The 27,935-nt window shown below is 44.3% G+C and overlaps 1 protein-coding gene across 1 annotated transcript; it reads right to left on the bottom strand.

Annotated features, from left to right (window-relative positions):
- Positions 1–18: 18 nt before the first annotated feature.
- PGM2L1 (phosphoglucomutase 2 like 1) lies at positions 19–27,613 on the bottom strand. Its single transcript, XM_088534915.1, has 14 exons — positions 27,418–27,613; positions 17,411–17,578; positions 12,605–12,711; positions 10,768–10,852; positions 9,722–9,805; positions 8,047–8,240; positions 6,914–7,103; positions 6,585–6,679; positions 5,598–5,778; positions 5,093–5,186; positions 4,300–4,429; positions 2,340–2,529; positions 1,625–1,758; positions 19–149 (listed from the first exon to the last, which is right to left on the bottom strand). The coding sequence occupies exons 1-14, from the start codon at positions 27,526–27,528 to the stop codon at positions 47–49; spliced, it is 1,866 nt and encodes a 621-aa protein (XP_088391041.1). The 5' UTR covers positions 27,529–27,613; the 3' UTR covers positions 19–46.
- Positions 27,614–27,935: the final 322 nt, after the last annotated feature.

Raw genomic sequence — 27,935 nt, 5'->3', positions numbered from 1 at the left:
CGTGGTCTCGCGAGCGGCCGCGGCGTCACCGCCGGTCACGGGAGCTCTACGCAGAGCGCCAGATCAGTCCGTTCTTGTCGGGCTCCAGGAAATTCCCAATCAAAGCTGCAATGAGTTTCTGAAGTTCCTCTTCAAGGAAGGTTCTGTCACTAGAGAGCAAGCAGAAGACAGAGGGGAGATTAACACCAAGCAGCTGCTCCAGAAGGGCAAGATCAGATGGTGATGGAGCAGCTCTATTAATTTGAATACTGCTGTCAAGGTGGAAAGACTCCAATGTGCTACTGTTTCTCACTGAATGGTTGAGGTTGGAATCCAGTCCAACTCCCTGCTCCAGCAGGGACACCTACCTGTTCAGGAGACATGGACAGTAACAGACACTAGAGGTCTCTCCTCCAGCAGGAAAACACAAACACAAGAACCAGGGGCTGTAAAACTCATGCAGGACAAACCTCTAATGTACAGATTAGAATTGAGAAAAAATTAGCATGAACTACTAATGGGAGTGGTAGATTCCCCATATCCAGCTGAAATAGACTCCAGATGCCCTTTGTTTTAACCACAGCACCAATTATTAGTAATATTGGATGAAGCGCCACAGCCCCAGGGAGGACACTGTTTTACAGGGATCCCTTCCCAGTGGAAGGGCCCAGATGTTTATTTGTATAAAGAGGCACTTGCACAAGGAGCAGCACTGCAGCACACCTGGAAGAGGCACATTCCTGTTCCACCCCGTGCATCTCACCAGGGCAAGTGGGTCTAGTTTTAAGAACGGGCAGGGTTATGTTTTTTTTTTTTTTTTTACCTCTGCTTTTCTCACTTATGGAAGTGGCAATGCATTTCTGCCTTCCAGGTCACCATTTCTTTCTAAAAAGCACCCAAAACCACCACAACAGAACTGACTTTCCCGATGCTCAGCTTTTAAGAGGGAGCAGTATGGAACAACCCGGAGATGTGCTTGCAAGGCCATTACAGGAGGAGTTCAGCCTTTAGGGCAGCTAGAGTGTTTTATGCCTTGAACAACAGAATATTGAAGCATTTCAGACTCATATTTCAAATCATAATTGCTGCTCCTTAGCGCTATTACTGAACTTAAAGGTCACTGTATTCTCCTCTGCTACCAGAACGAAGATCAAAAGCAGCAATGACCCGAAGTATCTCAGATCCTTTCTCTGAGATACTCTCTCCACATCGGGCCTTGCTTGGGCACTTCTTGGGCCGCTTTTTAAGCTGGAGGACAGTGATTCCAGGGGGCTGTTAAAAGGAGAGTGACCTCTATTATCTGTTAACTCAGAGCTACACAGCAGATTCCCAAAGGCAACAGGAATCTGCTGGGATTCAATCCGCTGCCAGCAACAGGACAACTCCCTAACATTTTAATTCCAAGGGAATAATGAAGCACAGTGAGGACAACTCCTGTGTAGCAGCACGTGCTCAGGATTCAATTCCAGCAGGATCCCTTAGGATCAGCAGGTGCATCCCTTTGGCCAGCGGGACAACACTCAGCCAGGGCTCGGGTTTCCAAGGGGCAGCAGAGGAACCTTGTCCTCCGGGGAACCAGCGAGCCCGCCCTGGCCTTCGGGGTTGATGCCACTTTGTGGTGGGGACACGCGGGCCCGTTCCTGACCTCTGCTCGGGCGGCGCGCACATCTCTGCGTAATACTTGATCTTTGGTTCCGTCCCGCTCGTCCGCAGGGTGCCCACACAACCGTTCTGGAAGGTGAACGTGATCATCTGGCTGCTCTTGCTCACCGGCAGCACCTGCATAAAGCCCCAGCAGACACACACGTAGCTTTAAAATAAAACACTTGGCATACACACATTTAAATAAACACACTAAAATCCCACCCATGCATTCTACATCCACTATCCAGGCCTACAAACTGGAACAAGTCATTTTAGCCTAAAAGACAAGCCCATCATCTCTATTGGACTCAATACTTCACTCTGTGGGACTGACTACTGCTCCCAGAGGGATTCCAACATTTGGGAACATGCCAGGAGTTCAGCCTTCAACTTACCAGGCAGTCCTTAAAGCAGAAGATGCAGCCTAACAGTTTGCTTCAAAATGCTGCAACTTCAAGCTGCTGTGGCATCAAATTCACTCAAACTAATAAGGATCACTCATTATTATAGCAAAAAAGGCAATGGGATAACCAGGCCATTTCAAATCCTAAGATTTTTCCCCCAGTAAACACTATTAATCTGTGTGTAACAGAGCAAGCTAAGCTGATACCCCATGTGCTTGACACCATAGCATCTCTCTGTTAGTTCTTGGGGTATTTAACCCTCAAATCTCTTCCAAAAGAGAACATCTCCTGCCAAAATATTTCCCAACTCACCGATTTCTTATTTGGTTGGCTGCTATCGTAGCCAGTGGTAACATCTCGTACGTGTAATATGCTATAATCCCCACAAAACCTGGGGTAAGACTGAGGGCCATCGAAGTTGCGCAGCCTCTCAAACAGCCTTTTGATAGTAGGAGGATCATAGCACAAGAAATAGGAAGTCTTTGTTATATGATATCCGTACCTGCAAGCAGAAGAATATTTTCCGTTACAAGAGTCGGAAGTTTTCTACACGCTTGTTACCTAGAGGAAATCCAGTTTGGGGGAAAAAGCAAAACAAACAGTAAAACGAAATAACAGCGATTTGCACAAGTGTGGGAAGATTCATATGCAAATGTTTGGACTCTGAAGCAGACCTCATTGCATTCTGAAAACATATTGTGGTATTTTTAAGTGCAAAGGTTTTGCCTCCAAAGAAATAAAAGCCAGTGGTTTGACTAAACCATCAGGAAGTCAATATACAGCAGCTTCCACCCCAGCACATCACAAACTGTATTTCAATTTAAATCATCAAAAAATGACTCCAGTAGTTGTGTGTGAGCAGTCACAGCAAGAATTATTTCAATAGTCTTTGAGAAAGCTGTTGTCTAAGTTAAAACTAATGTCACCCTAACATGCCTTAAGCAAGCACTCACGACACAGAGAAACTGTTTTTGCCACTGTGAGGTTTAAGCTGTTCTTTACTATATCCCACCCTCCTGAGAGCCACAGGGACAAGTGACCAGAGGCAAAGCTGCCTCGATAGCTTTTTAGCAGCCGAGCCCAAACCAGGCCACAGCAACACTAATGTATCTTCTGAAGGTCCTACATCCCTGTGCAGCTCTTGGCTTCTTCATCTCTGCGGAGCCTAAGGTGAGTTAACCTGCAGGATTGTTATGTGCATCTACAAGCAGTGTAGGGAAATCCCGTTTACTTTGACATAAGTCATAAAAAGTGATTTTATTTTGCAAAATACCTAAGAAAACTGATTTTACTCACTGATACTCTCGCATTCACACACTTGCTAGTGCCAAGACTCATGTGTCCAAGGCGTGTGTAACACAAACAAGGGACACGGGCTGTCCTAACCCTCAACACCTCTTCTAGATCGATCCTGATCAGTGATGACAAACCGGTTCTGCAAGTATCTTTTACAGAATCCCGGAATGGTTGGGGTTGGCAGGGACCTCTCAGGATCCCCCCGTGCAGCCCCTGCTCCAGCAGGGACACCCAGAGCACGGGGCACCCGGGCGCATCCAGGCGGGTTGGAGATCTCCAGAGCAGGAGACTCCACAGCCTCTCTGGGCAGCCTGTGCCAGGGCTCCGGCACCCTCACACCAAGGAAGTTCTTCCTCACATGGACATGGAGCTGCCTGGGCTTCAGCTTGGCCCCGGCACCCCTTGTCCTGGCACCGGCCACCACCCAGGAGAGTTTGGCCCCGTCCTCCCTGCACTCTCCCTCTAGGTGCATGTCAATAAGAACCCCTCTCCACCCTCTCTTCTCCAGAAGAATATTTTTAATACTTTAGAATATTTTAATAGCTTAGAAATTAGAATAGGTAATATTTTAGAATATTTTTTATGTAAAAGAAACTTCTCTATCCATTAGGACCCAAGAGCCTTTTTGCCTTCATCTTCATTCCCTTCAGCCTGCATAAGTGTCAGGCAGCTGCTCAGAACTGTTTGTGCTCCCACAGCTGCTCCTTCCTGCTGGGCCCGCAGCGCAGGGACCCGCACGGGGGATTTGCTGCAGGGGAGCTGCCATCCTGCAGCTGTCAGAGCCCAGGACCTTATGGTGGCACCAGAGGGAAAGGGCTCTTCATTCCTCTGGGATATACGATCTTCGAGTGGTACCTGCAACACTGGTAGAACCTACATTGAGATAACACCCAAGGGACATACTAAAAACACTTACTAGAGGATTTACAACTCAAAAATGGTGAAGTAGAATGCATTGATGAAAAATACAACTTACGTCTCGTATATCTCGGTGAGTTTCTGTTCTAGGGTTTGGTTCTTGCTTTCCAGGTAAGCTGCCATTTCAGCTATGACCACAGCAGCACTTACTCCATCTTTATCCAACACGGAGGTGCCACACATGAACCCTGGAAGCACAAAGCTCACATACTACTGCAGGCATTTATTCGAGCAAAGGTTCAATCCTCTTTCAAGGTAAGTGAAAATTGGACAAAAAACCTAAGTTCTTTATTACTGCATATGAATTTCCCTCTTCGAAAAAAAAAATCTAATTAATTTAGGGATTATGGGGCTGGGCAGATATTTGCTATTATCTGCTCGGGACAGATAACATCTGCTATCTCTGGGAATCGCTCACGGTGCAGTGCTAAACACAAGCACATGCTTGTTTTCTGCAAGGCCCTGGGCACCCGTAAGGCCATTTAATAGTTAGTCCTCAAGGTGGTAACTGGTTAAAAACAGATCTTAGGTTGATCTCAGTTAAGAGGCTAAGAAGAAACTTAGAAGCTTAAGAAGCTACACAAGTAGTTTATCTCTGGCACCTCGAGACCATCAACTTGTATCTGACTCAGGAAATTGCACAGAAGCAGGATCAGAATGAGAGATTTGATTGAAGCATAATTGCTAATACACCACTTTTATGACAGGAGGCGTGTTGATAACAGCAAATTACTGATACTCGTCAGCAGAAATCAGGTACTTTTTGTTTCTTTTCGCAACTATGACCGCTGCTTTATAGCCACATTCCCCCACATGCCTCTCAACGCTTGAAGTTGTATTAATATACATACCAATAGACTCTTCAAAGGCAAAGAGAACTTCTTTTCCATTATCTAAGAGATCTTTTACTCTACTTCCAATCCATTTAAAACCAGGGAGTGTTTCCTGAAAAGAAAAAAAGGCAGCACTACATAAACGTTCTCCATTCAATTTCAAGCCAAACAAGAAAGCGTGCCTGCTTGGTCAAGTGTAAGCACTGTTCTTCCACCTGTCTTCTGATTTTTCAAGTAAAATCAAAGTTAAAACCTATCAATGAACTGGGCACCTGAAAGGACATTTTGCAATCTTCACATCTTTGTCCCAAAACCCTTAAAAAGCTTTTCATTTGCATAGTAAACCCACCAGTTCCACAAGCTCACATTCTCTCACACAGAAGAATATCTCTTGGGGAATAACCAAGACAAACCCATCTCATTACATTTGATATAAGTCTTAATCTGTGTCACCCATTAGGGCCATCAGATTTTACTCTGCTGAGGAAACAACAATAAATAAATAAATAAATAACACGCTTACTTCAAAGTGGAATCCTTCTTTAAGTGCAATTGCCCTCAAAATCTTCGAGGAGACTGTGGTCGCTAACATGTAAACATCCTTCACATCAGCATTTTGGGCACAGTTTTCCTTCCAGCGAGAAAACATCCACCACCCAAACAAAGCTGCCAGCTCGTTGCCAGTGAACACCTTCCAGCAGCCACTGCAGAGGGGACAGAGAAGAGCAGAGCTTTTGCAGGTCCCCCGGGAGCATCTGTTCCCAGAGAGGTGTTTTCTGCTGTCACTGGAGCAGGAATCTGAGCACACTACGGACAAGCTGCTCTAAAAAGAGAAGCCATGGCACTAACAGGACTCCACACGATCACATCTCGATGACTAACAAGCCCAGTGCAATCTCTTTGCAGGCAAAGATACCACTTACATTTCCTTACTATCAACTTTGGAACAGCTGAGGTTTTTTTTTTAACTTATCAGACACAGGTAGGGCAGCCAAAGGTTTTGGTTTTAGGCAATACCTGTGCTACTGCACGTTACAGACAGTTACTTACACAATGACCAGAATTTGGGCCTGTTAGCAGGAAAGAAAAATAATTTCTATTCAGTACAAAGAAGGTTAAAAAAAAAAACACATCATTAACTACCCCAAGGCAGTATTTCTTTGTCTATTAGAAGCCAATAAGCAGAGACAAGAAGAGCAGTCTTTAACAACCACTCAACATTTCAGTAAAGTTTTATCTGGTTGTTTACTGTGATACTGGTAACTATTTCACCCCATCTTTTCCAGGTTATTAACTGATTTTACTTGAGCTTGAGCTACAAAAAGACTTGAAAAAAAAAAAACTTGAGCTACTACAAAGGATGAGCCTAGCAAGAAAAATATCCCAATAGGTAATTTGCAACAGTAAAGAGTGGTTTTAAAGGGTGGATCTGTCCATCTTGTTGGAACACATAGTGATTTTCACTGCCTTTTCTTCAGGGAGAGATAAAACAAAAGGCCCCATTACTTACTTCTGCTGCTCTGCCACTGCTAACCTATCTGCATCTGGATCAGTGGCCACCACTACTCTAGCATTTTCTTTCTCTGCAAGCCTCAGGGACAGCTCCTGGTGGGAGGAGGGAAAAGAGAGACAAAGTCAGTTAAATCCATAGTCACAGTCCTTACTTATATTATGCAGTAAAAGAAAATCTCGCATGGATTGCCCACTGCATTGACACAGCTGGAAACGAGCTGCTCCCTGTTCTCTGCCCAGCTTTGTTTTTGTCACAGGATCATATCCAAAGAACAGAAAGCCCATGGAAATACAAAAATATATATAATGAAGTACAAACAAAAATACCAGCACAGATTCCCCTTCTTCAGGATTGGGGCATTTGACAGTAGGGAAGTCTGGATCTGGGTCTCTTTGTTCAGGTACTGGAATGGGGGGCTGGAAGCCGAAGGCTTGGAACGCCAAACGCACGTAGTCGTGTCCAACGCCGTGAAACGAGGTATGCACAAACTTCAGGTTTGTTTGCATGTTTATCTCCCTGAAGGAAAAAAAAGGAACATTTTAGTTATCTCACAACACTGTCTTCATGTGGAAAAGCAAATTAAAAAAAAAAAAAAAGACACAATTATATGTTGTCCTGTTGATGTCAGCAGCAATTTCAAAGAAAGAAGTGAAATGGGCTTATTTGGACATTCACTACAAATTGCTGGCTTGAAGCTTCTCCCTGTAGTGGACAGAATATTCACCTTCTACTGAGCTGCTGTAAATCCTCCCAAATGGAACCATTAACTTCTACAACAAACTTGAGCTCTTCTGCCATCCTGAAGATCTTACTCCAACTCTACTCCACCTTCACTGCTCATTCTGCTCCCTATTTTCTTCAGTCCTCCGTAACCATGAATCATTTCATTGCTATTTCACCCTGTAAACCTCACTCCTTTGTTCTGAATCTCAACATTTTATTATTTTGCTTTCCCAGTCCTGAAAACATTCATTTGTGCATCAGGGCTCATAACGGGGTGCATTAGTGTAGCCTGGTGTCCAAAGGCAGTGGCTGGACTTGTGTCTCAAACCAGAAAATTATTGTAGAAATATGATCTGGTCCTAATGATTTAGAGTGACGCACTACAAAATTATGGAATAAAAACAGGGAGATGACTCTAAATTCTGCCCCCAATGAAGAGCACCAAACAACAGCGCAGATGTCCCCGTGCAGGGTGGAGCACCCGACTTTTGAGAACCAAAAGGCAATAATCAAGTCACTGATCCATGGCAATAAGAAGCCCTACGTGTAGGTTGGAAACTATGAAGCCTCTGGAAGGCAACCCAAGGCCTAAACCCAAATCCAAAATGTTTGTGTATGAAAGCACCTTAAATCTTAATATTAAAATCTAAGTTGCATCTCTCAGCACTCGGTTTACTGGGGGCATCTCACAGCTCACTTATCTGTGCTGAAATTATAGTGTTATTTCATACAGTACCTATGGTAACAGATCTTTTTCAGATCTTCCATATAGCAGTCACAAATTTTCTGCAGAGGATCTCGTCTAAGGGGGCTGGTGTCTACCAGATTCTCATTCCAAGAGCCATTCCACGGTTCCACACACTCTTCTATACATTTTATAATTTCCTTATCATGAGGAGATTTGATCTGTGCTCCATTTTCCCAATAAACCTAGGAGAAATTTAAGGAAAACAAAGTAAAAAATTTATTACAAAGATTATTAACTTTGCAAGTTTTTTTAGACAGAAGATTTCATGCGTTTCTGGCTTCTTGAAGTTACACAGAAAAGACCCACAACAAACAGGCTCAGTTCTCAAAAGCCATTTGGGATCACACGGGTTTATGATTTCAATTATGTGACAACTGCTATTCAGGAACACAACCTACTTTTGAAAATGCTGTTTTTCCAGCTATTATGGCTGAAATCATCAGCACATGAGTACCTGGTGCTAGGCAGTCACATCTGACAGTATTGTGCAAAGCACAGTGGGAGAAAAATGTTACTTTCTACATAGCTTCACATGCCTTTAAAAAAAAAAAGAACAACTTGTTTTCAAAACCAGAGCAAGACAGATAAGCAGCAGGCCAAAGCACATTTTTTTCCATAACAACTGTAACCTTTCAACTAGAAGCACTATAAAGCCTAAAAAAAAAGGTCTTTGTTAAAGAATTATCAAGATGTCTATTTTCCTGTAATTCTGTTTCCAATCGCAGGGTCGAGTTCCCAGTGCAGACTTTCTGCTCAGAACAATCCCTCTTTTGCTGACTGCAGCCTTTGATGAAAACCCCAGGCACACGCAGCACCTTTCCAACTACGATTTTGTCATGTTTAGTTAAAACTGTCCAAACCTTCAGAGGTTGTTGAGTTGGGAAATGGTGGAATATGAAAATTTTTGTGTGTATGTGTGAAAGAGAAGAAATAAAAGACACCTTGACAAAAGTAAATGCTTTTTCTATCAAAAGACAGAAATATAAATGAAGCACTCTGAAAAAATGATGTGCCTTGTCTTCTCATTCACTTGCAGAGTTGAAGTTCTTCACAACTTGTTCCACAGAGGACAAGTGCAGTCACCTCCCCATGGGTTACTCACATGCAGTGTAATGTAACTGGTATTTCTTATCACTACCAGCACTCACTGCCTGTTAAACAGCTTCTTCAAGGCCATGTTTAACTTTTAATGCTTAGGTTTTGGTTCAGATCCTCCAAAAGTTTTAAAAAAGGGAGGAATAACCTGTTACAGTAGCTCCTAACCACCATTTGCTAGTACAGATGACTACACTGCTCCAAGCTTTCAAAAGGTGAAGTAGAACTAAGCCACGTGTCCCCCACTGCCCACACAAAACATCTTATAGGGAACACAATTGTAATTTAAAGTTTAATCAATCAACTATTAAATTGTCAGCACTTTCAGCAGTGACCTACTGTGATGACCAATTAATTTATGAAGTTTTTGTTCAGTTTTGATCTCATTTCTAAATTTAAGAAATGGGCATGTTATAGATTGTTTGAGCACTTCTCTACTGGGCTCTGTGGACTGTCACAGCCTGACTCTCCAGACACACAAGCAGTGTCATTTTACATGCCAGTATGAGGAATAAAACACATAATTGAAAAGTCTCCAAAAGGATGTTACTTCAAGCCTGGGACTTGCCTTGTATCCGTTGTCCTCCTTCGGGTTATGGGATGCTGTGATCATCACTCCAGCAACAGCTTTGAGCTCCTGCACCGCATAGGGCTGGATGGGGAAAAAAGCTACATGAATTAAACCACAATGTGGCAGGTGACAAAAGGATAATTAAGCTATTAGGACAGTTTCCACATAGGATGCTCCAAGAGATTTGGCTCTTAATATTTCACCAGCTCATTTGAAAATTGTATACATGACCCTTATCAGTCCCTAAGACACTGAAATTTGTAAGCACAGAATAAAACAGTGGTGCGTTAAGAAGAGCATCTCCAGCAGGTCGAGGGAGGGGATCCTGCCCCTCTGCTCAGCCCTGGTGAGGCCACATCTGGAGTATTGTGTCCAGTTCTGGGCTCCACAGGACAAGAGGGATGTGGAGCTGCTGGAGAGAGTCCAGCGCAGGGCTACAAGGATGATCAGGGGCCTGGAACATCTGCCCTATGAGGAGAGGCTGAGGGAGCTGGGCCTGTTCAGCCTGGAGAAGAGAAGGCTGAGAGGGGACCTGAGCAGTGTCTAGAAGTACCTCAAGGGAGGCAGTGAGGAGGATGGGGCGGCCTCTTTTCAGTGGTGGCCACCGACAGAACTAGAGGTAATGGCCACAAACTGAAACACCAAAAGTTCCACAGGAACTTAAGGAAAAATTTCTTGCCAGTGAGGGTGCCAGAGCGCTGGAACAGGCTGCCCAGAGAGGTTGTGGAGTCTCCTTCTCTGGAGATCTTCAAACCCGCTTGGACGCAGTCCTGTGCCACGTGCTCTAGGTGACCCTGCGTGTGCAGGGGGTTGGACTAGATGACCTCACGAGGTCCCTTCCAACCTTGAGCATTCTGTGATTCTATGATTTGCACACTGAATTTAGTGATTTTTTTTACAGTCTCCTTGAAGAGCCAAGTGGTCCCAACATCCCCTCATTTCAATTTTGGAATTTGAGAAGCGAATTACTAGCTTCCATTTTCAGCAGACTTTCAAGCTCTCCCTTTTTGTTCATCCGTACAAAGGAGGTGCTGCCAACTCACCACGAAGGGCGTGGGGACGTACGTGGAGAAGAAGTAGACGGGCACGTCCTTAGCCAGGAGCACTGCTGCAGTGAGCTGGGCAAGCCTGTCAACAGCAGGAAGAAAACACTGGGTGAGCCCAACTCCCCGCGACAACCGAGGAGCCACGTGGCATTTCCATAACCTTCATTTCTCCTATCTCCTCCTTCCCCACAGTGTTTTTTTTTTTTTTTGGATTACATTAAATTTTGCATCCTACAGCGTGCACTGTCAATACACACAGTTTTAAGCTTACGGTATCTGAGATGAGTTATCGTTTTGCCTGAAGACACAAAACAACATTGTCAATTAGCCAGTGATATTAAAACCACCAGTCACTTTAGAAACAGTTACAGCTCTGCACTTTTAAGTCTTGCTATTAAAATCATTTCTTCCTCCTGAGAAGCAGGCAAATTAATTCCCTTTCAGGTAACAGCTTGATAGGAAGCTGCTCTTTTCAAGGCAGGCATGCACAGCTCAGCAGCTAACACAAAGTCTTGCTCAGAGAGGCAAAACAGATGAGAGGTTACACCAAAGTTTATTTTGCTCACTTACTTTGCAGACAAACATTAATACTTAATTTCTCATTTTACAGGATGAGTCTACTATAACAGTCTACCTTTCAGTTGCTCCGAATTTCACTACAGCACCTATTAAATGTAACCTGAACCACTTAAGAGCTTTCCAGGGCTCTGCTGGTAGCTGGAGCTGCTGAAGTTACTGTCTGGCTTGTGTTTCACAGGTGGCTTATGCCAACGTAGCTATTGGTGACTGCCAGGAGCTCTGCCACCTCCCTCAGCACAGGCACTGGGGCAAGAACCAGGCACCAGAGCTCACACAGACACAGGGAGACCTGGGTGCACCAGCTGATTTGACTGAAAACACTTTTGTGGGGGCTCGATTTGATTTTAACACTTGTGTGGCTATGGGGCAAGCCAAGGAGGTGGGAAAAAAAGCACGTGGTTAAGAACTGCTCTTCTCATGCGAGAAAATTCAAGTTAATTTAAGCTGCATTTTGTGAGAAAAATTAAGAATGCGCCGCTATGAGGTGAGAATTATGAGCTTTGGGAGGCTGGAAAGGGGCATTTCCCCATAACACCTACATTTTACAGCTGTGTACAATCCAAACCGCCTGGATAACAGTACCTGCAAATCCAATATAATGTTTACAACCTTTATACAAAGGCTGGTGGATAACAGGCATATAAAGATCAGACTTGAAAGTCTGACCTCTTGGTTGAACAACCCTCTCTTTCCCCTCCCTGCGAATGTTTCACATCACCCACATTTACATTTCAAGCAGTCCAGTTATGAGATTCCCAGCGTGGAAACACACTGGGATCACAGGTTACCACAGCGAGGACCAAAACATGGGATTACAGCGAGCTGAAGGTAGATGTGCAATACATAGATATATTTAAAAAAAAAAAAAAAAAAGGACAGTGTTAACCACAGTGCATTAACATCACATGAGTTCACAGGAGGTTTTGGAATTCTGAATTTATCTTCAATTCAGATTTTTCTGAATTTCTGAATTTTTGAGGCAAATCAACCTCTCAATGTCTGCCTAATGTTCTTGGGCATTTAGACTGCAAGCTCTTTTTTGCAGTGCCCAGTCTTACACTCCCTCTTTGCAAGACAACAGGCACTGCAAGGCTTCAGACCTTGCAAATCCCCATTATTATTAAAATAGGCTAAAGAGAGGAGAAAAAGCATGCGCGCTTCATGACGTAAAGACATTCTCAGGGAACAGAATTCATATTTGGGTTCAAAGGCACAGTTTAATTTCTAGTCTTGCAAGTGTAATCAATACTCATACTTCTTACTGCTGCAGTTGCTGGTCACCTGACCTCGTGTGTCATATCCAACAACAAAGCCTCTCTGCTTAAAGTCCGAAAAACACCTCTCAAGATACTTGTAGATCCCCTGGGGAAAGAAAGAGAGAAAGAGAAGGGAATAGTGAGCTTTATTATAAAACATACAAATATTAAAAATCATATTTTATACTGAATAACGTAATCTCAATGGTTAGAATACAGAGCAGCAAAGACTTCGGTGATATTCACAGAGCACATTTCTTTTTCCCAAGTGTTCACAGAAAGAAAGAGCAAAGGGAGAAAGAGCTGAGGGAAATAATACAGCATTTCAAAGTGACCAACGGCCTGAACAGAAAGGTAGGAACAGCAAAACTCTCAAGCAGCAGATGTCTGGTTTCATGCTGTAATGTATTGTCGAGTATTCAAACCATCTTTTTTAAAGCACCCATTGGTAAAAGCCTCTTTTAATTACTCACAGCATGCGAGGATGGTACCAGTCAGGGCTCATCTTCATCCTCGTGGTAACCTTGCACAAATCAGGCATCTTTTGAGCAACGGTTTCCAAGCTGCCAGCTCTGCGTTTGCATTAAAGGATGTCACATCTTTATCCCCTTTTTCAAAGCGGGTTTGCTGCTAGAGAAGGGCTGCACCCATGAGCAGTAACACGAGCACAGACACGAGTGGGGTCTTGTGCAGCACCTCTCCAAGGCCAAGGGCACAGAGCAGCTGAGAACGGGCAGGGGCTGGAGCAAGTCAATCTCTACAGGGCGCACAGAAATATGCACCGATGCATAAAAGGGAGAAAAACAAGCAGCCCTGCAGCCACTCGTCCCTCTTTTCCAAATGGGAGATGGGTGTTCTTCAAATAACCCCAGCTTCACCTTCCCTGTGGCCTTCACATTCCCTCCCTTCCTAGATAGGGGCTGTCCAGCAATCCACCATAGTAATTACACAGTACGGAGCAGCATTTTTAAATAAAAGGCTTCGACCACGTTTTCCACGATAATCCGGGAGCAACGGAAAACGCTGCTTCTCGTGGGGGAGCAAACTCACTCCTGAGCAGCAAAGGTCATCCGAGGACTGAACGGTTTTTCCTCCCTTTGCTAAAAGCAGTTTCTGTGAGGCCGTTCTATGGATCGGAGTTGATGTCACCAATATTCATCCACAGTAACAGACAGGGGCCCACAAATGGGGCCACAGAGGAGCAACCCTGGTAGCTCTAGGGTTCTGCACCAATTGCTTTTTCATCCTTTACTTCCAAATGGGAAAAGTCCCAGATTTGGAGCGTTTTTGAGCATGCAGCGACCTCTAATGCCAGCAGCCTTCCATGTCTCCCAGCTTTCTATTTCCTCCTTCCTCAAACACTCTGGTTTTTGCTGTTAAAAACTGCACTGGATTATGCATTAAAATGCATATATTTATACCGCTGCACAATTCAAGGGATATTTTTAAGCAAAATTCACTGTATGCTTAGAACAGATGGCTCTTGCCTACTTCTACTCCCCTGTGTTAACTAATCTTGCTTATTCCCTGTGATTCATTTCAAAAGAAAAAGAAGGGAAATGGTGGGATGCAATGGAGAGATTTTGGAGGGGTGATCAAAGAGGTATCGACAGCTTTATGAAGTCCTGTATTTAGAGCTTTCAACTGCTTTTGAGAAGGCTTTCTGCATCCATGATCATCAGAAGAGTCAAAAGTAACTTCTAGATATTTTAGGCCTTTTGGAATTTGATTCTGCACAGTATCAGTCAATATATAACCATGCAAATGGAAAACACAGCTTGCACTGAAGCATGCATCTTAACTAAGACTTATTTTAAGTAAATATATATATATATTTGATTACATTAACGTCTCTTTTGAACAACCATTTATTCCTGCAGCAGATAAACACTGATTTGGAGAGACAAGGTTACCCCCTTCCAGCTAAGGTTCAGATAAGGACTCTTCTCATGTCATTAGGCTCTGGAAGAAGAGGACTAGAAATACACAAATGAGCAGATTAAAGCTGGTGTGATTTACTTCAGAAACAAGGTTTAATCTGGGTCGCAGAGACTGCTTTTTCCAACTCGATCGGCTGCTTCGATAAACAACTAAAAATAGAAGCTCTACGGGGCGGGCGAGGGAGTCCCGGCCAGTTTGCAGCTCTGGGCGACCTCGGAGGCGCAGGGAGCCGGATCGTGGCGGGATTCCCTGCTGACCACTGCCCTTTTCCCAAGGCTGCCGACGGGCCGCCCGATCCGCACTCCATCACGCCGCCTGGAGACCCGAAACACGGGAGCAGCCGCCAATCTGGGGGCACTTGGGGCACGAGCAGCAACAAATTCAACAGACCACGTTGGCCAAAACGCAAAGGGACCGTTGGAAACAAAATGTTCAAATGCTCCAAAATGCTACTGCTCTTCCTCTAAATGCACGTATAAACGGCAGCTATTGGAACTCCATTTTACCAAGGGACGTTTGGATTGCACTTGTCCAATGTAGGCACTGCTAATACGCCAAACAGCTTTAACAGAGTCCTGGCTGCTCCAGGTTTTAAGCATGCCACTTTGAGCCGACAGAAAACAAATTATTTCATTTTTATCTATTTAGGGACTTATATGAGAGTATTAGCCAGGAAAGAGAGGATTATTACTAGACAGTATTACAATGACAGATTTTAGTAACCCTTCATAAATCATGTAGTAAAACAGGTTTTATCTCAGGGCTGAAGTTTCATTCATAAAAAAATAAGCTGATAAAGTAGATAAGATTTAATAGCTTTATCGTAATGAAAACTTGTTCTTTTTACTGATATTCCAGGTATATTAAATGGTTAAACATATACTGTAGTTCGCTGGACCTTTCATAGACGGGTGTGGGCAGATAAGGTGTTGAGGTATTGTTAATACTCCCCATTCAAGCCAACTTGTATTTGGTTAGTACATTCCTGAGGACAGGAGCAATGGAATATCCATTTCCTAACTCATGCTGCATGTTTTCAGATTAGGTTTTTAATTCTTCTACTCAAGTGCTTTTTCCTTAGCAGTTACTGCAGCAGAGCAAGTGCAGGAGTGTCTATCGAAGTCAAGAATGAGAATTTAACATGAGCACCACCCAAGATAAATCAATGTTATACCTCAAAACGTGACAACAGGAGACCAAGCTCCTTGGGAAAGGATTTAGAAAGCTACCCTGAACAAAACAGCGCTGCAAAGAAGAGCAGAGGGGATTAAGTCTTATAAAATCAAAAAGTTGATTTACTTGGATAATCAACGTGTGTACAACTCACTCATGTTGCTTGAGAGCAAACAGATGGAGATGGGCAAAAGCCAAGTCATCTTCCATCCTCCTTCTACCACACCAGAGCAAAGCCAAGACAGAAGATAGGAGGGTACAAAACATTTGAAGCAGCAAGTCACACAGGATCCCAGAGGGGCTGAGGGTGGAAGGGACCTCTCGGGATCCCCCCGTGCAGCCCCTGCTCCAGCAGGGACACCCGGAGCACGGGGCACCCGGGCGCATCCAGGCGGGTTGGAGATCTCCAGAGCAGGAGACTCCACAGCCTCTCTGGGCAGCCTGTGCCAGGGCTCCGGCACCCTCACACCAAGGAAGTTCTTCCTCACATGGACATGGAGCTTCCAGAAAGTTGTGTTTCTGGTTGTTAAGCAATTTAAACAGCAAGTCAAAGCAAACTAAAAATGGGCTCAAGCAAAGTCAAAACTTCATCCCGCATGAAGAGCCACCTCAGAAAACCTTTTGGAATTTATTCCCAAAACGAAACCACCCGGGTTACAGCACTAGCTGTCGCTGTAATTGTATAGTTATAAGACTAACAACTTGAAGTATAGCTAAACACAAAGATAATTAAAAATACGAATGTGCTACAGTCATTCCCTACTCAACCTGGCAGCAGTGCCACATTCCCTGGACACAACACACAGCTACTGAAATGGGTCAAGAGCCAAGCACCTAAGTTAAAGCTCCAAGATCTCCCTGTGTATATCCAAGTCCGGAGGTCCATCCCAAAGGATTCTGCTATCAACTTGGAAGAACTGGTCCTCAAGAAGGTGAAACAAATGCTTACACTGCTTTCTTAGCAAAGAATTCTAATCCAAACGTGCAATATTAAATCATAAATAAAACACAAATCATCTCTGATGGAGCGATTTGTGTAACATGACAAATTTTTTTGAGATTCACTTCATGTCTTCAATAATTTTTTTTTAGCTCTACTAAAAAAAAAAGCTACAGTGATGCCAGTATGCCTAACAGCAGTACTTTTTTACAGCTATCCAGTCTAGATTATACTGCTCTGCTATTACTGGCAGCCTAGCCCACAAGGAAACTGGTTTAAGCACAGATGATGTGCACAGCTAGTCTATATATTCGTCTCACTTCCTGTTCATTTGTCTGCTAAAACACCCGATACACTTACATGGGGCTATTTTTTTGCATAGCTGTTCACAACAGGAGCTAAAAATGAAAGGCAGTGTTGATTTGGTTGGAAGGTGGGCTTTTGTTCGCTGCTGAATGCTAAAGGTTCTTACGACAGCTAATGATTTCCAATTTCAGAAAAGTAAAATAGGCTTCAGCTACTGGCCCAATTCCAGTTGAAGGGATTGCAATCTGCCTCCCAGAATGTCCAGTGGAACCTGCTCCAGCTACTTAATTTCCTTCTAGTCCTAAAACATCTCATGCTATCACCCGATACTGCCCGAAGGCTGCTGTGGGAAAGCTCCCCAGCTTGTATTTCAGGGAACGTTACACGATCCCAATGGCGAGTGTGGAATCTCTCGGGTTCCCTCCTGCGCCGCTCCGGACCGTACCTGGGTTGACTGGATCACGGTGAGATCGTTGATGTAGCAGAAACCTGCTCCCATGGCCGAGCGGAGCCCGGCGGTCCCGAAGCTCAGCCGGCTGCAGAGGCGATCGCGCAGCTCCTTGTGCTTTCCAGCCTGCAGCAAGCTTTCAATCTGCTCTTTCGTTTTGGGGTTCTGCAAAAGAAGATTGAAGGGCGTCATTCGCTTCTTGAAATCAACAGCTTCCCAGTTTAAACACCAGTGCAAAAAGCTCTTCCCACCCTACAAAATCCTGGTTTACACAAACCGGCCTACATGGTAAGTGTTGTTTGCAAGGCACTTGCTCTTATTTATTTATCCTCATTTATTAAAGATTCAAGAGCTCTTGCAGCCACCGATATCCTGACGAGTTCACCTAGTCATGAACAGACTTTTTGGCAACTGGAAGCCTGTTGTTGAGGGAAGCAGTGACCTGAGAACGGGGTTTCAGAGGCAGGCAGCAAACTCTCCCATTGGAAAACAGACAAAATCCCCAAGTTCAAAGCAGTATTTCTTTCCTCCCCACCCACAGGGAAGCTCTGCAAACAAGCACGGTAAAATAAAGCTGACATTGTAAAACCATAAAGAAAGCTTGTCCTTTTGAGCTGCATTAATCTTTAGCAAGGTGGGTACACACAGGCAAAGCCGGTATTTACCAGAGACTGTCAAACAAACAAACAAGAAAAAAAATGGGTACTTTTCCTGGTCAGAAAAAAAAAAACAGTCATTTTTGACACTTCCACTGCTCACTAAGTACACGGGATCTGAGCAGATTAAAACAAGTTTCCTCTGCAGGTAAGAGGAAAATACTGTGTATAGCATTATAGAATTTTAATAGACATTTTCACTACTGGCCAAAATTGTTCTTTACAGTCATACAGGGAGACTAAACTACTGTTACTGCAGGCCTCATTTTGTGTCATGGGGCTCAGCTCGTTATTAGCGTGTGCACTCAAGACACTTAAAATATATCAAATGAAATAAATATCTAATGAACGTATATTGAAAATTGCATTCACTGACTCGTATTGATAGCAGCATCTTCCAGAAACCGGTACCATAGCTCATCTACACCTTGACTCTTAACAGTCAGGTTTTCATTTGTATTTAGGTGGGTCTCAAGAATTTCGTCAGTAAAACCAGGGAATTAAATAGAATGAGGAAAGTTTGTTTTTAACTCGCCGGTTCTGAAAAGAAGTTTTTAATTTGCCAAGTTCTGAAAGAATGTGGTTAACACATGGCACAGGACACAAGCATGAGGCAAAGAGGATTCCCCAAAGAAGTCGCTGAATTTATTTTTTAAGAATTGGCACCTTTCTGAAGCAAAAAAGGACATCTCCACATCCGCCAAAGCAGCACTCACCTCACTAAAATTACTTTTATTAATTATCTGTGATAACGAGAAACAGTTGCAGTAATGTCAGCCATATTAGCCTGGACATATGTGGGGAGAAGAAAGAAAAATAGTAAGAATATGGATGTCTGTCCTTCTACAACACATCCTAACAGGCAGTAAACACCCACAGGGGCTGTTTGCAAAGAAGTGGATGAACTGGTACAGCGCCTTCTCACAGCTACATTTTGAGGGTTCTGTACAATTATTTGGACCCCAAGAAGTTGGATTCCCTCAACCTACACCCTGTTTGGACAGGACAGTGTTGACAGCCCCTGTGAACACACAGCAGCCAAGGTCAGGCTCGCCAGCAGGGCGGATCCATCGGGAATGCAGTCGATATCCAGCTGTGAAACACAAGGGATCCCGCCGGCTGCTGCAGCCCAGCGAGGCTCTGCCTGGGCATGAGCTTCCCGCAAAGGGGGCTACTCAGAGCGAGCTCCTCAACAAGGCTTCAAAAAGCAGAGCTGAAGGCAAGGGAGAAAAAAACCTGACATTTATAATATAGAGGTCAGCCAGCTCCAGCTCCGGCAGCGCCTCTGGAGCACCGGGAAAGGCGCTCCGCAAGGAGACAGGGGCTGCAGGAGGGCTCGGAAGCGCAGGGAGAGGAGGGTGCATGAGCTACGTCCCCTTTTCATTAGGGAAAACGATGCAAATAGAACAACTCCCCAAATCTCCGAGGATTTCCACTGCTTGACGGCAGATCTTAAATGCTAGAAAATGTGACGTGCAAATTTAAAAATAGATTTTATTGTCCTTGGTGCCTTGAAATAAAAAGGCATTATTATTCAGGCTCTCAAATGGCTCTACAACCAAAGCTGGACATTTCCCATAAGGTAGCTAAAAAAGTCCCAAAATTAAACAAAAATGGTGAGGCACTACGAGTATGAAATCCTGAAAGCCAAAGTCTCTCTTCAGGTTGCTCATAGGAAATCAACCAGCAAACACGGAGTTAAACGGAATAATTTCCTGTTTGTGGCAAGCACATGAAAACCACATTTCACACTATCATAATTAGACACAGAATTTTGCCTTTTTAAAGATCAGATTACACAGCCTCTTCCCTAACTTTTTTAGAGCAGGCAGCGCTGCTTGCCTGCAAGAATGCAGCAACACGTGGGTATTTCACACTTAATGCTCTCATGGATTGCCTCAATCTTGCAAAACATAACTCAGGCATTTATTTTGCTAATTGCAATTTTTGATTGAAGTTACTTAACGCTTCCTAGGAAACAAAAATGAATCACTGAAAATATCATCCAAAAAACGCTCTCATTTCATGCTGTGGGTTATGCATTTGATCGCATTAGAAATCCGACCTCAAGACAGTTTGTGACATGATCCTTACTGCTTCTCTCTGTTGAAGAAAATATTTCTTTAAATTCCTCAGAGTATTTCCTTGAGTTAGGATTTCAAAGCCTGTGGACCAGCTTATCTTCTTATATAAATATCTTAAACACGAAAATAAAAATTATCGTGATAACGTGAGCATTTCAAAAGGCCCAGGGGCAAAGGCTAAAGCATCAAGGTAGTTGTCACTGTCAAAATCCAATCCTAATGTAAATTCTCAAAAATCTGTTTTTTTTTTGTCATTTTTGCTTTAAAGGTCTTTTCCAACCACTATCATTCTATGATGATAAATAAAATAACACACTGAAAGCTTTACACTAGTTCTTATGAAGGTTTATTTTTCAAAGCTGAACAGTTTTAAGTTAAACTCTACGAATAGAGCTATAAAGGAACATTGCTTTGAAAAGAATTTCTTAAGTTGGAAAAGCTGAAACCAGTAGCAGTTAGTTGCGAACTGAATTAGCTTAAAACCATGGGCACTGAAAGGCTAAAGTTCCCTCTCCCAAAAGCTGCCTGGATTAGTGGGATAAACTCCATTAATCACAACCCAGAAGTCTAATGTAAGACAGAGAGAAGTTGGTCAGGAATTATCATGGACATCGTTTCCTTTCAATGCCCTTTAAAATAAAACAAAAAAAGACAGGCCGTTCTGCTTAAAAGAGGGGAGGCTTCAGGAAGTTTCATGTCAAAATGCTCCTTTCTTAGCAAAAAGAGGTTTTGCTCCAAGGCATCCTTGCACCTCCGCTGGCTCCAACACCACAATTCACCCCATGTCCCACGTCTGAGCCTCACACAGCCCTGGTATCCCGAGGAAAAAGAGCACGTGGCAAAGGGCACGTTGTGGGTGCCGGGAGAGCACGAGGAGGACGGGCAACAGAAAAGAGAGGCAAACACCCTGCAGATTTCACTACACTAACCTGTATGGCAGGAGAAAAAGGAAAAAGCAGGGAATATTAAGAGGACAAACAAGAATATTTAGAATACGCCTAATAAATTCCATAGAAAATCAGAGTAATTCAGGTTGGAAGGTTTTTAGTCCAACTTCCTTCTCAATGTAGGACAACTATGAAGCCCAACCAAGGTGCTCAGGGCTCTCCCTAGCTGGATTTTGAAAACGTTCATGGACAGAGGCCACCCAACCTCCCTGGGCCCCATTCCATTGGCTTGCCCCCAGAGGAGCATTTCTCCTTGCATCCAGCCGTGGCAATTGGATAAGCTCCCCTTGGTCCATTCCCTTGGCCTGTCTTGGTCCCTCAGCCCTTTCCACCTGCAAACTTGATGAAAGGCCCCCAGGGCCGTTAAGCTGCTGCTTTAGAGACAACTTGGTGAAGTATTCTTAATTTGCAAGTAGTTTTGAGGCTCGCAATTTGATAGCTGGGAAGTAAAGAGCAACCAGAGGTCAAGCAGTGTTTTCATATCTTATTTCACGTAGCCCGTACTAAGCACGTTCAGAGATTCAGAGAATCACCTCATGCCAACACGGAAAGCACTATTTTGCATTAGCAACAAGCTATAAGGCAGAATACAAGACTGAGCTACAAGATCGAGTAATAAATGCTTCCAATTCACTGTAAAAAGCAGTAGAAGCAAGAAGAATGTGGGAGTCAGACAGACTATTGCATGGGCAAGAGTCTGAAGGTGTAAAAGCACCAGGACTTCCACAGCAGCAGAAGAAACAGCCCTGCAGTGTTTTTTCCCCCAGGGAAATTATGCCACTACCCATTTGGGCAGTATTCAGATAGGTAATACTTTTTCTTTATATTTTTTTTCCAGATTTATCATGTTTGCCTTCTTTAAAGTATAACAATTGGACTTTAGTTCTAAGTCTTCAGCAAGACCTTAGCAAAACTTGCACTGTGAGCCCTCTGAAAGTGGTTATCAAAGTGGTTATAATGGCACTTAAGAAGAGGGAAGCAGATTAAGTTATACCCCAACATCCCCAGCAGGCTTAAATAGCTACTTAGAAAAATCCTTCGGCAGAGGCAGATACGTGACAGAGCTTTGGGGTCGGCTCCTGCGGCAGCCCAAGGCGGCAGCTGGGATCCTGCAGCATCTCCAACACATTCAAGAAGGGCTTGAGGTTTTATTGGAAAGCAGTTGTTATATCCCCTGCCAAATTGAGTGTCACACTCCATTCTCAGTTTGCCAGGACTATATAGTTTTATCCTCATAGCCATAATCAATTTTTTTTTTGGTAACTCATTAGGACAAGGAATCTGAAAAGGACTGTGGGGCTGGCACCAAACGCATTGTCCATGTAGCGTAGTTCTCCATTAATTTCTTTGGCATTAAGTGAATATCTCTCATTGGTTCTTTAATTTCCAGTCACATTAATAATGCCACTTACTAACAGAGCTAGTTGTTCCCAGCCCAAATCCTATCAAAACAGCTGTGAGTTTGCAGCAATCATTTCTGACTTTTACAGGTACTAATTGCATCTGTAGCCTGGAAGAAAAACAAAACAAAACAAAAAAGAAGAGACTAGAAGATGAAAAGCTTATGATTTTTTTTTCTCTCTGGAAGATGGTTTCACAAGGGATGAATTCCAAGGAAATTCAACAACCACCAAGTTTAAGTGCATCAAGCTTTGTCAGCCAGCCTTTTGAATTGGTGCTTTAAAGCTTTTTTGAAATGAAGTCAGGCTCAAAAAGCCAAGTCCACCAAAATACACATTTATAGGAACACCTGAGCAGCAGGAATGTGGCACTGGATGGGGGACAGTTAGTCCACCTTCCAGACCTACCTTAAAACCAGCATCTGCATCAAGTTCTCATCTATTACTTCTCCTAGAAGTTCAAGGTTTTTATTTTCTCTTGTTCAACAAGAGTTTGGTTTCTGGCCAGCAGCTGCACCAATATTTTCCAGTGAGAATCAGCTGGATACCTAGGGAAGAGTCACTCAAGCTGGATACTGCAATGGGAGAGGGAAGCTCCTCAGGGAGCCGCAAGAGCTCTGTATCAGTCATTATTTTGGTAGGGAACCTGCAAGTAAAGGGGACACCAGGTTGAACAAACATTTGGGCACAGTCTGCACCCACAGTGGAGGGACCCACTGCGAGGTAGTTTTGTTTTGCTCCATTCACCTAAGAGGGTTTCCCAGCATTGACACACCAGGGAGAAGTCACAGGCTGCGTATCCCGCATCAGCTGCATCATTCAGCCATTTGGGGGTATTTTAGAGCTTTTTTTTTTAGCATTTTTAAGAGCATATTTAGAGATTTTTCCCTCAGCTCTCTGCTCTTCCTGCTGATTGTTACAACTGTGTCTAGTAAAGAGAACATCTTTCTGCTCCCTTTCACTATACTTGTATATTTGTTATAGATTTTGTAGCTTTTTCTTACATTAAACAAGAAACTCAACCTTCACACATCTCCTCCCTGCCTTTCGCAGGCTGTAGACAGTTTCTGTCTTTCTAAACACGGTGTTACTAGAGCAGGTTCCAGTTCAGGGTAGAAGAGCACTGCTGCTGCTGGAGACAGTTCTCACCCTCTTCCCAAACCGACCCCTTTCTTGCATCACGATGGACATTCACGCAGCTACCTTGAATTTGAGCAGGAATGAGTCAAACTAAGCAGTCTCTCCTCCCCTCCCAGGCCGAGCTGGAGCAGTTCCCTGAATAATTGCATGAATATTTGTGCCAGATCAAGTGGCAAGGGAAGGGGAAGTACGGCTGCAAGGAAGGGTGAGCCTACTTTCTTTCCGTGGCACTCATTAAAATCCACTCATGGAACAAAAACATCTGCTTCTCAGAACAATTTAAAGCCATTAGACTGCCTCAACATGTACAGACCAGCAGTTCAGAACACAGAAGAGCCTGTATCACACCGAATGCTCAAGTGGCATTGATAAAGCAAGTAAAGGGACAGAAGTGACAGACTATCCCTCAAAGCAAGTCTTAATCCTTCAGTCTTATCTGGGATATCTGAAGGTTGCAGTGTGTTAACACAGCACGGGAGCACCCTTCGGAGCCTCTGAGATCCTCACCAGAAAGACAGCACTGCTGTTTATTCATCAACATAAGGCCATAAAGTTGAAGTTTCAAGACTCCATAATCTATTACGACAGGCACTAAGCCACAGCACTCACATTATCAGAGGGCTTCCCATTCCACAGTTTGTTGTTTTGCTCTCAGCAGTCTTGTGGGATTCAATCCACAACAGCCCAGAATCCCTTACTTTAATGCTGCTGTCCTTTGATGTGATAGCTGCAGCGTAACCAAGTCATTTTGAAGGATTTCTTTCCTCATTTGCCCTCATTTCCTGAGCGTTGTTTTCTCCTGTTGTTGTGCTTTAAAGCGCGCTCAGAAAGTTTCTGCATTTGCCAACACTCCCTTGTCTCCGTGCACTCTACCATAACACCGGCAGCCCATGACAAGGGTTTCGTGTATAAACATCCCTCCAGAACATTTTTGTAGGTGGCCACCACGAGGAGCTTGCTCGGCGCACGAGCAGCCCGTCAGCAACAGCGCAGAGAGGATTAACTGGCCGGTCAGGAGCTGTAAACCTCATTTCTACATAGAGACTTACTGAAAGTGAGAGGGCTTCGACTTCACACGGAAACTGCGACTCCTTTCCTTGGTCCCTGGGATTTTGATGAAATGCATCAGGCTCTTAATTGTGCCGCACTCCCTGCACGATGCCACAGCTGGTATGCCAGGATTTGATCCTCAAAATTACCAGTGTTTGATCCTCAAAATTACCCCGAAAGCCTCCCTGGCTGCTCCACACAGCAAGGGCTCAGCTCCTGTGCTGATCATACCTTATTTTCATCCTACTCAGGAGCATGCACCACTGTGTAAAGCCACCAAAGATGGGCAGATAAAATAATTACCAAAACTGGGGTCTGAATCAAACATTTGCTCTATGCAGAAGCAGTTTTGTTGGAAACACAGGCTGCAACACAGCTTTGTGTGCGAGCCAGGCTCCTTTAGAGGGCTCAGGACAGATGTGGGAGTACAATGGAAAAGCTGGAGAGTAAAGGAAAAGGAATTAAAATGAGAAAATACAAAACGAGAACAGAAAAAGGAGAAGCTGCTGTTCTTAGTGGGAAATTTAGTCAGCGTGTCTAAAAAGAGTAAAGCAATCGAGGAGGGAGATGAGCTGGAGTGCCTTCTTTATGCTAGTTGTTAAAATACATTCATGGAGATGGTGGAGACTGGTGGGAAAGCGGAGAAGATCAAGAAGATCATCGTAGGGTCAGGTACCCCCATGTCCTGCATCAGTCATGGTACTAGCAAGGTAACAGGCATTGAAATCTAAATGAATGAAAAGCAGTTTTAATTAGGACTCTCCAAAGGGAGAAAAAACACCCACGGTTTTAAGAATTAATTACAGCAAGCAATTTTCAATTAACTTGGAGGACAAATGCTTCCCAGAACTAAAATATGGTTGTGAACCTCATGTTGAAAGGAGTCAGCCCAAGTCCCTACAGCTAAGGGAGCTGCAGAGGGGAAGGAGAGGCAGCTTCCTGCGAGGCTGTTTGCTAAGCAATAAACCTAGAGACCTCACTCCCTAGGCCCAGGGGGAAATAAAATTTTGGGTTTTTAGGATTCACAAGAGCTCCCTCTGAAATCTAAGTCAGAAGCTCAGGAATCCTTGCAGGAAACGCCACAGAGGGAAGCAAGGCTGCAGAGCTACAAGGAAACTCACTCCTGGGGTCACGTTTAATTGCATAACTTCATTTTTAGAAAGAGCTATGCAAACAATAATATTTCACTAACCCCATTCTAGAACAAAATATTTTCCCTTGGAAAATTTTGAAAAGCAGAAGTTTTCCTAGCTCATTTTTTGACTCAATATATATTTAACTCCTTAATAATACCTTTCTGTGAACATATATATGTATATATATATACACACACATACACATAATCAAGTAAAGTTTATTTGGGTTCAGTCTGGATCTAGCAGTACCAAGTGTGTAATCATGAAGGTTTTTTTCCATTCTTTCCTGCTCCATGCCAACTACTCCCAGATTTTTTCATAGCAACAGCTCCGAGTCCAGAACACGCAGATGACAAGTGTTAATTGGTATAAAAATGAAAATCCAGAACGTATTTTCGAGAAGCAGAAAGCTCACCCAGCAGTCATCATGGAGAGCACGAATTTGCTTATAGCCTAAATTCCAGCTTTCTCATGCTTTGACCCTGGGAGAATGACACTAAAGAGGAAACAGGACAAACACGTTCCTGGCAGCTGATCTGAAGCTCAGCTGAAGCAGAGTATTTAAAAAAATAATGAAAATAAAGCCACACAGAAATCCAAACCACCAGTGCACGAGCTCTGTTGCTTCCCCTCCTCCCAAGATGTTATTTAAAGCACGGACCATGGCGTTTCGAGAAGGCCACAGGAAAGAAAGCTCCTTTCAACAAGGAGTTAAGCAAAGGAGCCTCAGCACCGTGTTATTCTAACGTCCCCAAACTCACTTTGACCAGTTTAGGCAGAGCTAACCAAGCCTGCAGTCCGCTCGATGCTCTGGCAGGGCTGAAATTGAACGGAGCGCAGCAGAGCGTGGGTCTCTGAAGCCCCGTTTATTCCCTTTTTTTAAAGGGGGGAAAGGGAGGGTGAGTGGATTCAGGAAGCTAAGGAAAAGAAAATGACGTCATGCGATTTTAAGCATTTCAAGGCATTAAACAACCGCCCCCTTAAGCCGATCTCCGGGGATGCGCGTGGATAAGGATGCGGCAGCACCAGGGAGCAGGTGCGGCTCCCGGCGGGATCGCATCCCATCGCGTCCATCGTGCCAAGAGGGACACGCGCCTCGTCCTGCCCCATCCCGCGGGCGACGGCGTCTCCGCGCCGAGGCCACCGCGCTGCCCGCGCCAAGGGCCACCTGTCCCCGCGCCAAAGGGACGGACCCGGGGAGGGGGGGATGACGGGACACGGGAGGTGTAAGGTCTCAGAGAGGAGGAAAAACATTAAAGGTTAAATTTTTTTAAAAAAAAGTTAATAAATAAAAAATAAATAAATAAAATGTAAAAATAAATAACAATAAAAATCAAGAAAAAATAGTAATTAATAAAAATAATAATTAATAAATAATAAATAAATAATAAAAATAATAAAGTAAAAATAATTAAATACAAATAAATACAAATAAATAAAAAGTAATTAAAATAATGACGACAAATAAACAAGAATATAAATAAAACAAAAAATAAGAAATAATAAATAATAATAATAAATAATAAATAAATAAAGGGAACAAGAGGGCTGAGGCGCTGTGAGGAACGAGGATGACACCCCCTCCCCGTACCTTGTCCCAGCTCAGCCACTGCCACACCGCCTTGTCGAGCTGCGCGTCGCCCGTGCTGCGGGCCACCAGCACGTTGGAGTTGACATCGCCGCCGGACCCCCGCTCGCCCATGTCGCCGCCGGGGAGGGCGAGCCTCGCCGAGCCGTTGTAGAGGGGGAAGGTAACAGTGGAAGAGATAGCGGCGGTTTCACTCCGTGGCGGCGAGCATCGCCGGGAGGCAGGGGGCGGGCCGCTATTTACCTCAGCGCAACGGTCCCGACGCCGAATAACGGCCGCCAGCAACGGCCGCGGCGCGCGCGCCCCCGCGCCGCCAACGGACCCAGCCCGCGCGCGCCGCCGCGGCCCGACAACAACGCCGGCCCCGCCCCCCGCCGCGGCCTGGCCAATCGCGGCGGCGGAGCCCTGGCCACGCCCCCTAGCGGCACCAGCGCCCCCCCAGGCGCCGGCTCCCCCCAGGACAGGCGCGCGCGGGGCATGCTGGGAAATGTAGTCCGCGCACGGCCCGCGGGCCATAGGGA

This window comes from Tinamus guttatus, unplaced genomic scaffold, assembly GCF_059628265.1.
Source record: "Tinamus guttatus ecotype Peru unplaced genomic scaffold, ASM5962826v1 Tinamus_guttatus_pri_ptg000602l, whole genome shotgun sequence".
In the NCBI taxonomy this organism is placed as follows: domain Eukaryota; kingdom Metazoa; phylum Chordata; class Aves; order Tinamiformes; family Tinamidae; genus Tinamus; species Tinamus guttatus.
Note: the sequence above shows the minus strand (reverse complement) of the source record. Positions and strands in the feature narration are given on the sequence as shown.

Coding starts and splice junctions, on each gene's coding strand:
- PGM2L1 (XM_088534915.1), bottom strand. CDS start 27,528: ATGGGCGAGCGGGGGTCCGGCGGCGATGTCAACTCCAACGTGCTGGTG. Junction 10,853..12,604: donor AGCAACTGCAGCAGTAAGAA/GTATGAGTATTG, acceptor TGCTGTTGACAG/GCTTGCCCAGCTCACTGCAG. Junction 7,104..8,046: donor AAAAAGATCTGTTACCATAG/GTACTGTATGAA, acceptor TTTTTCCTTCAG/GGAGATAAACATGCAAACAA.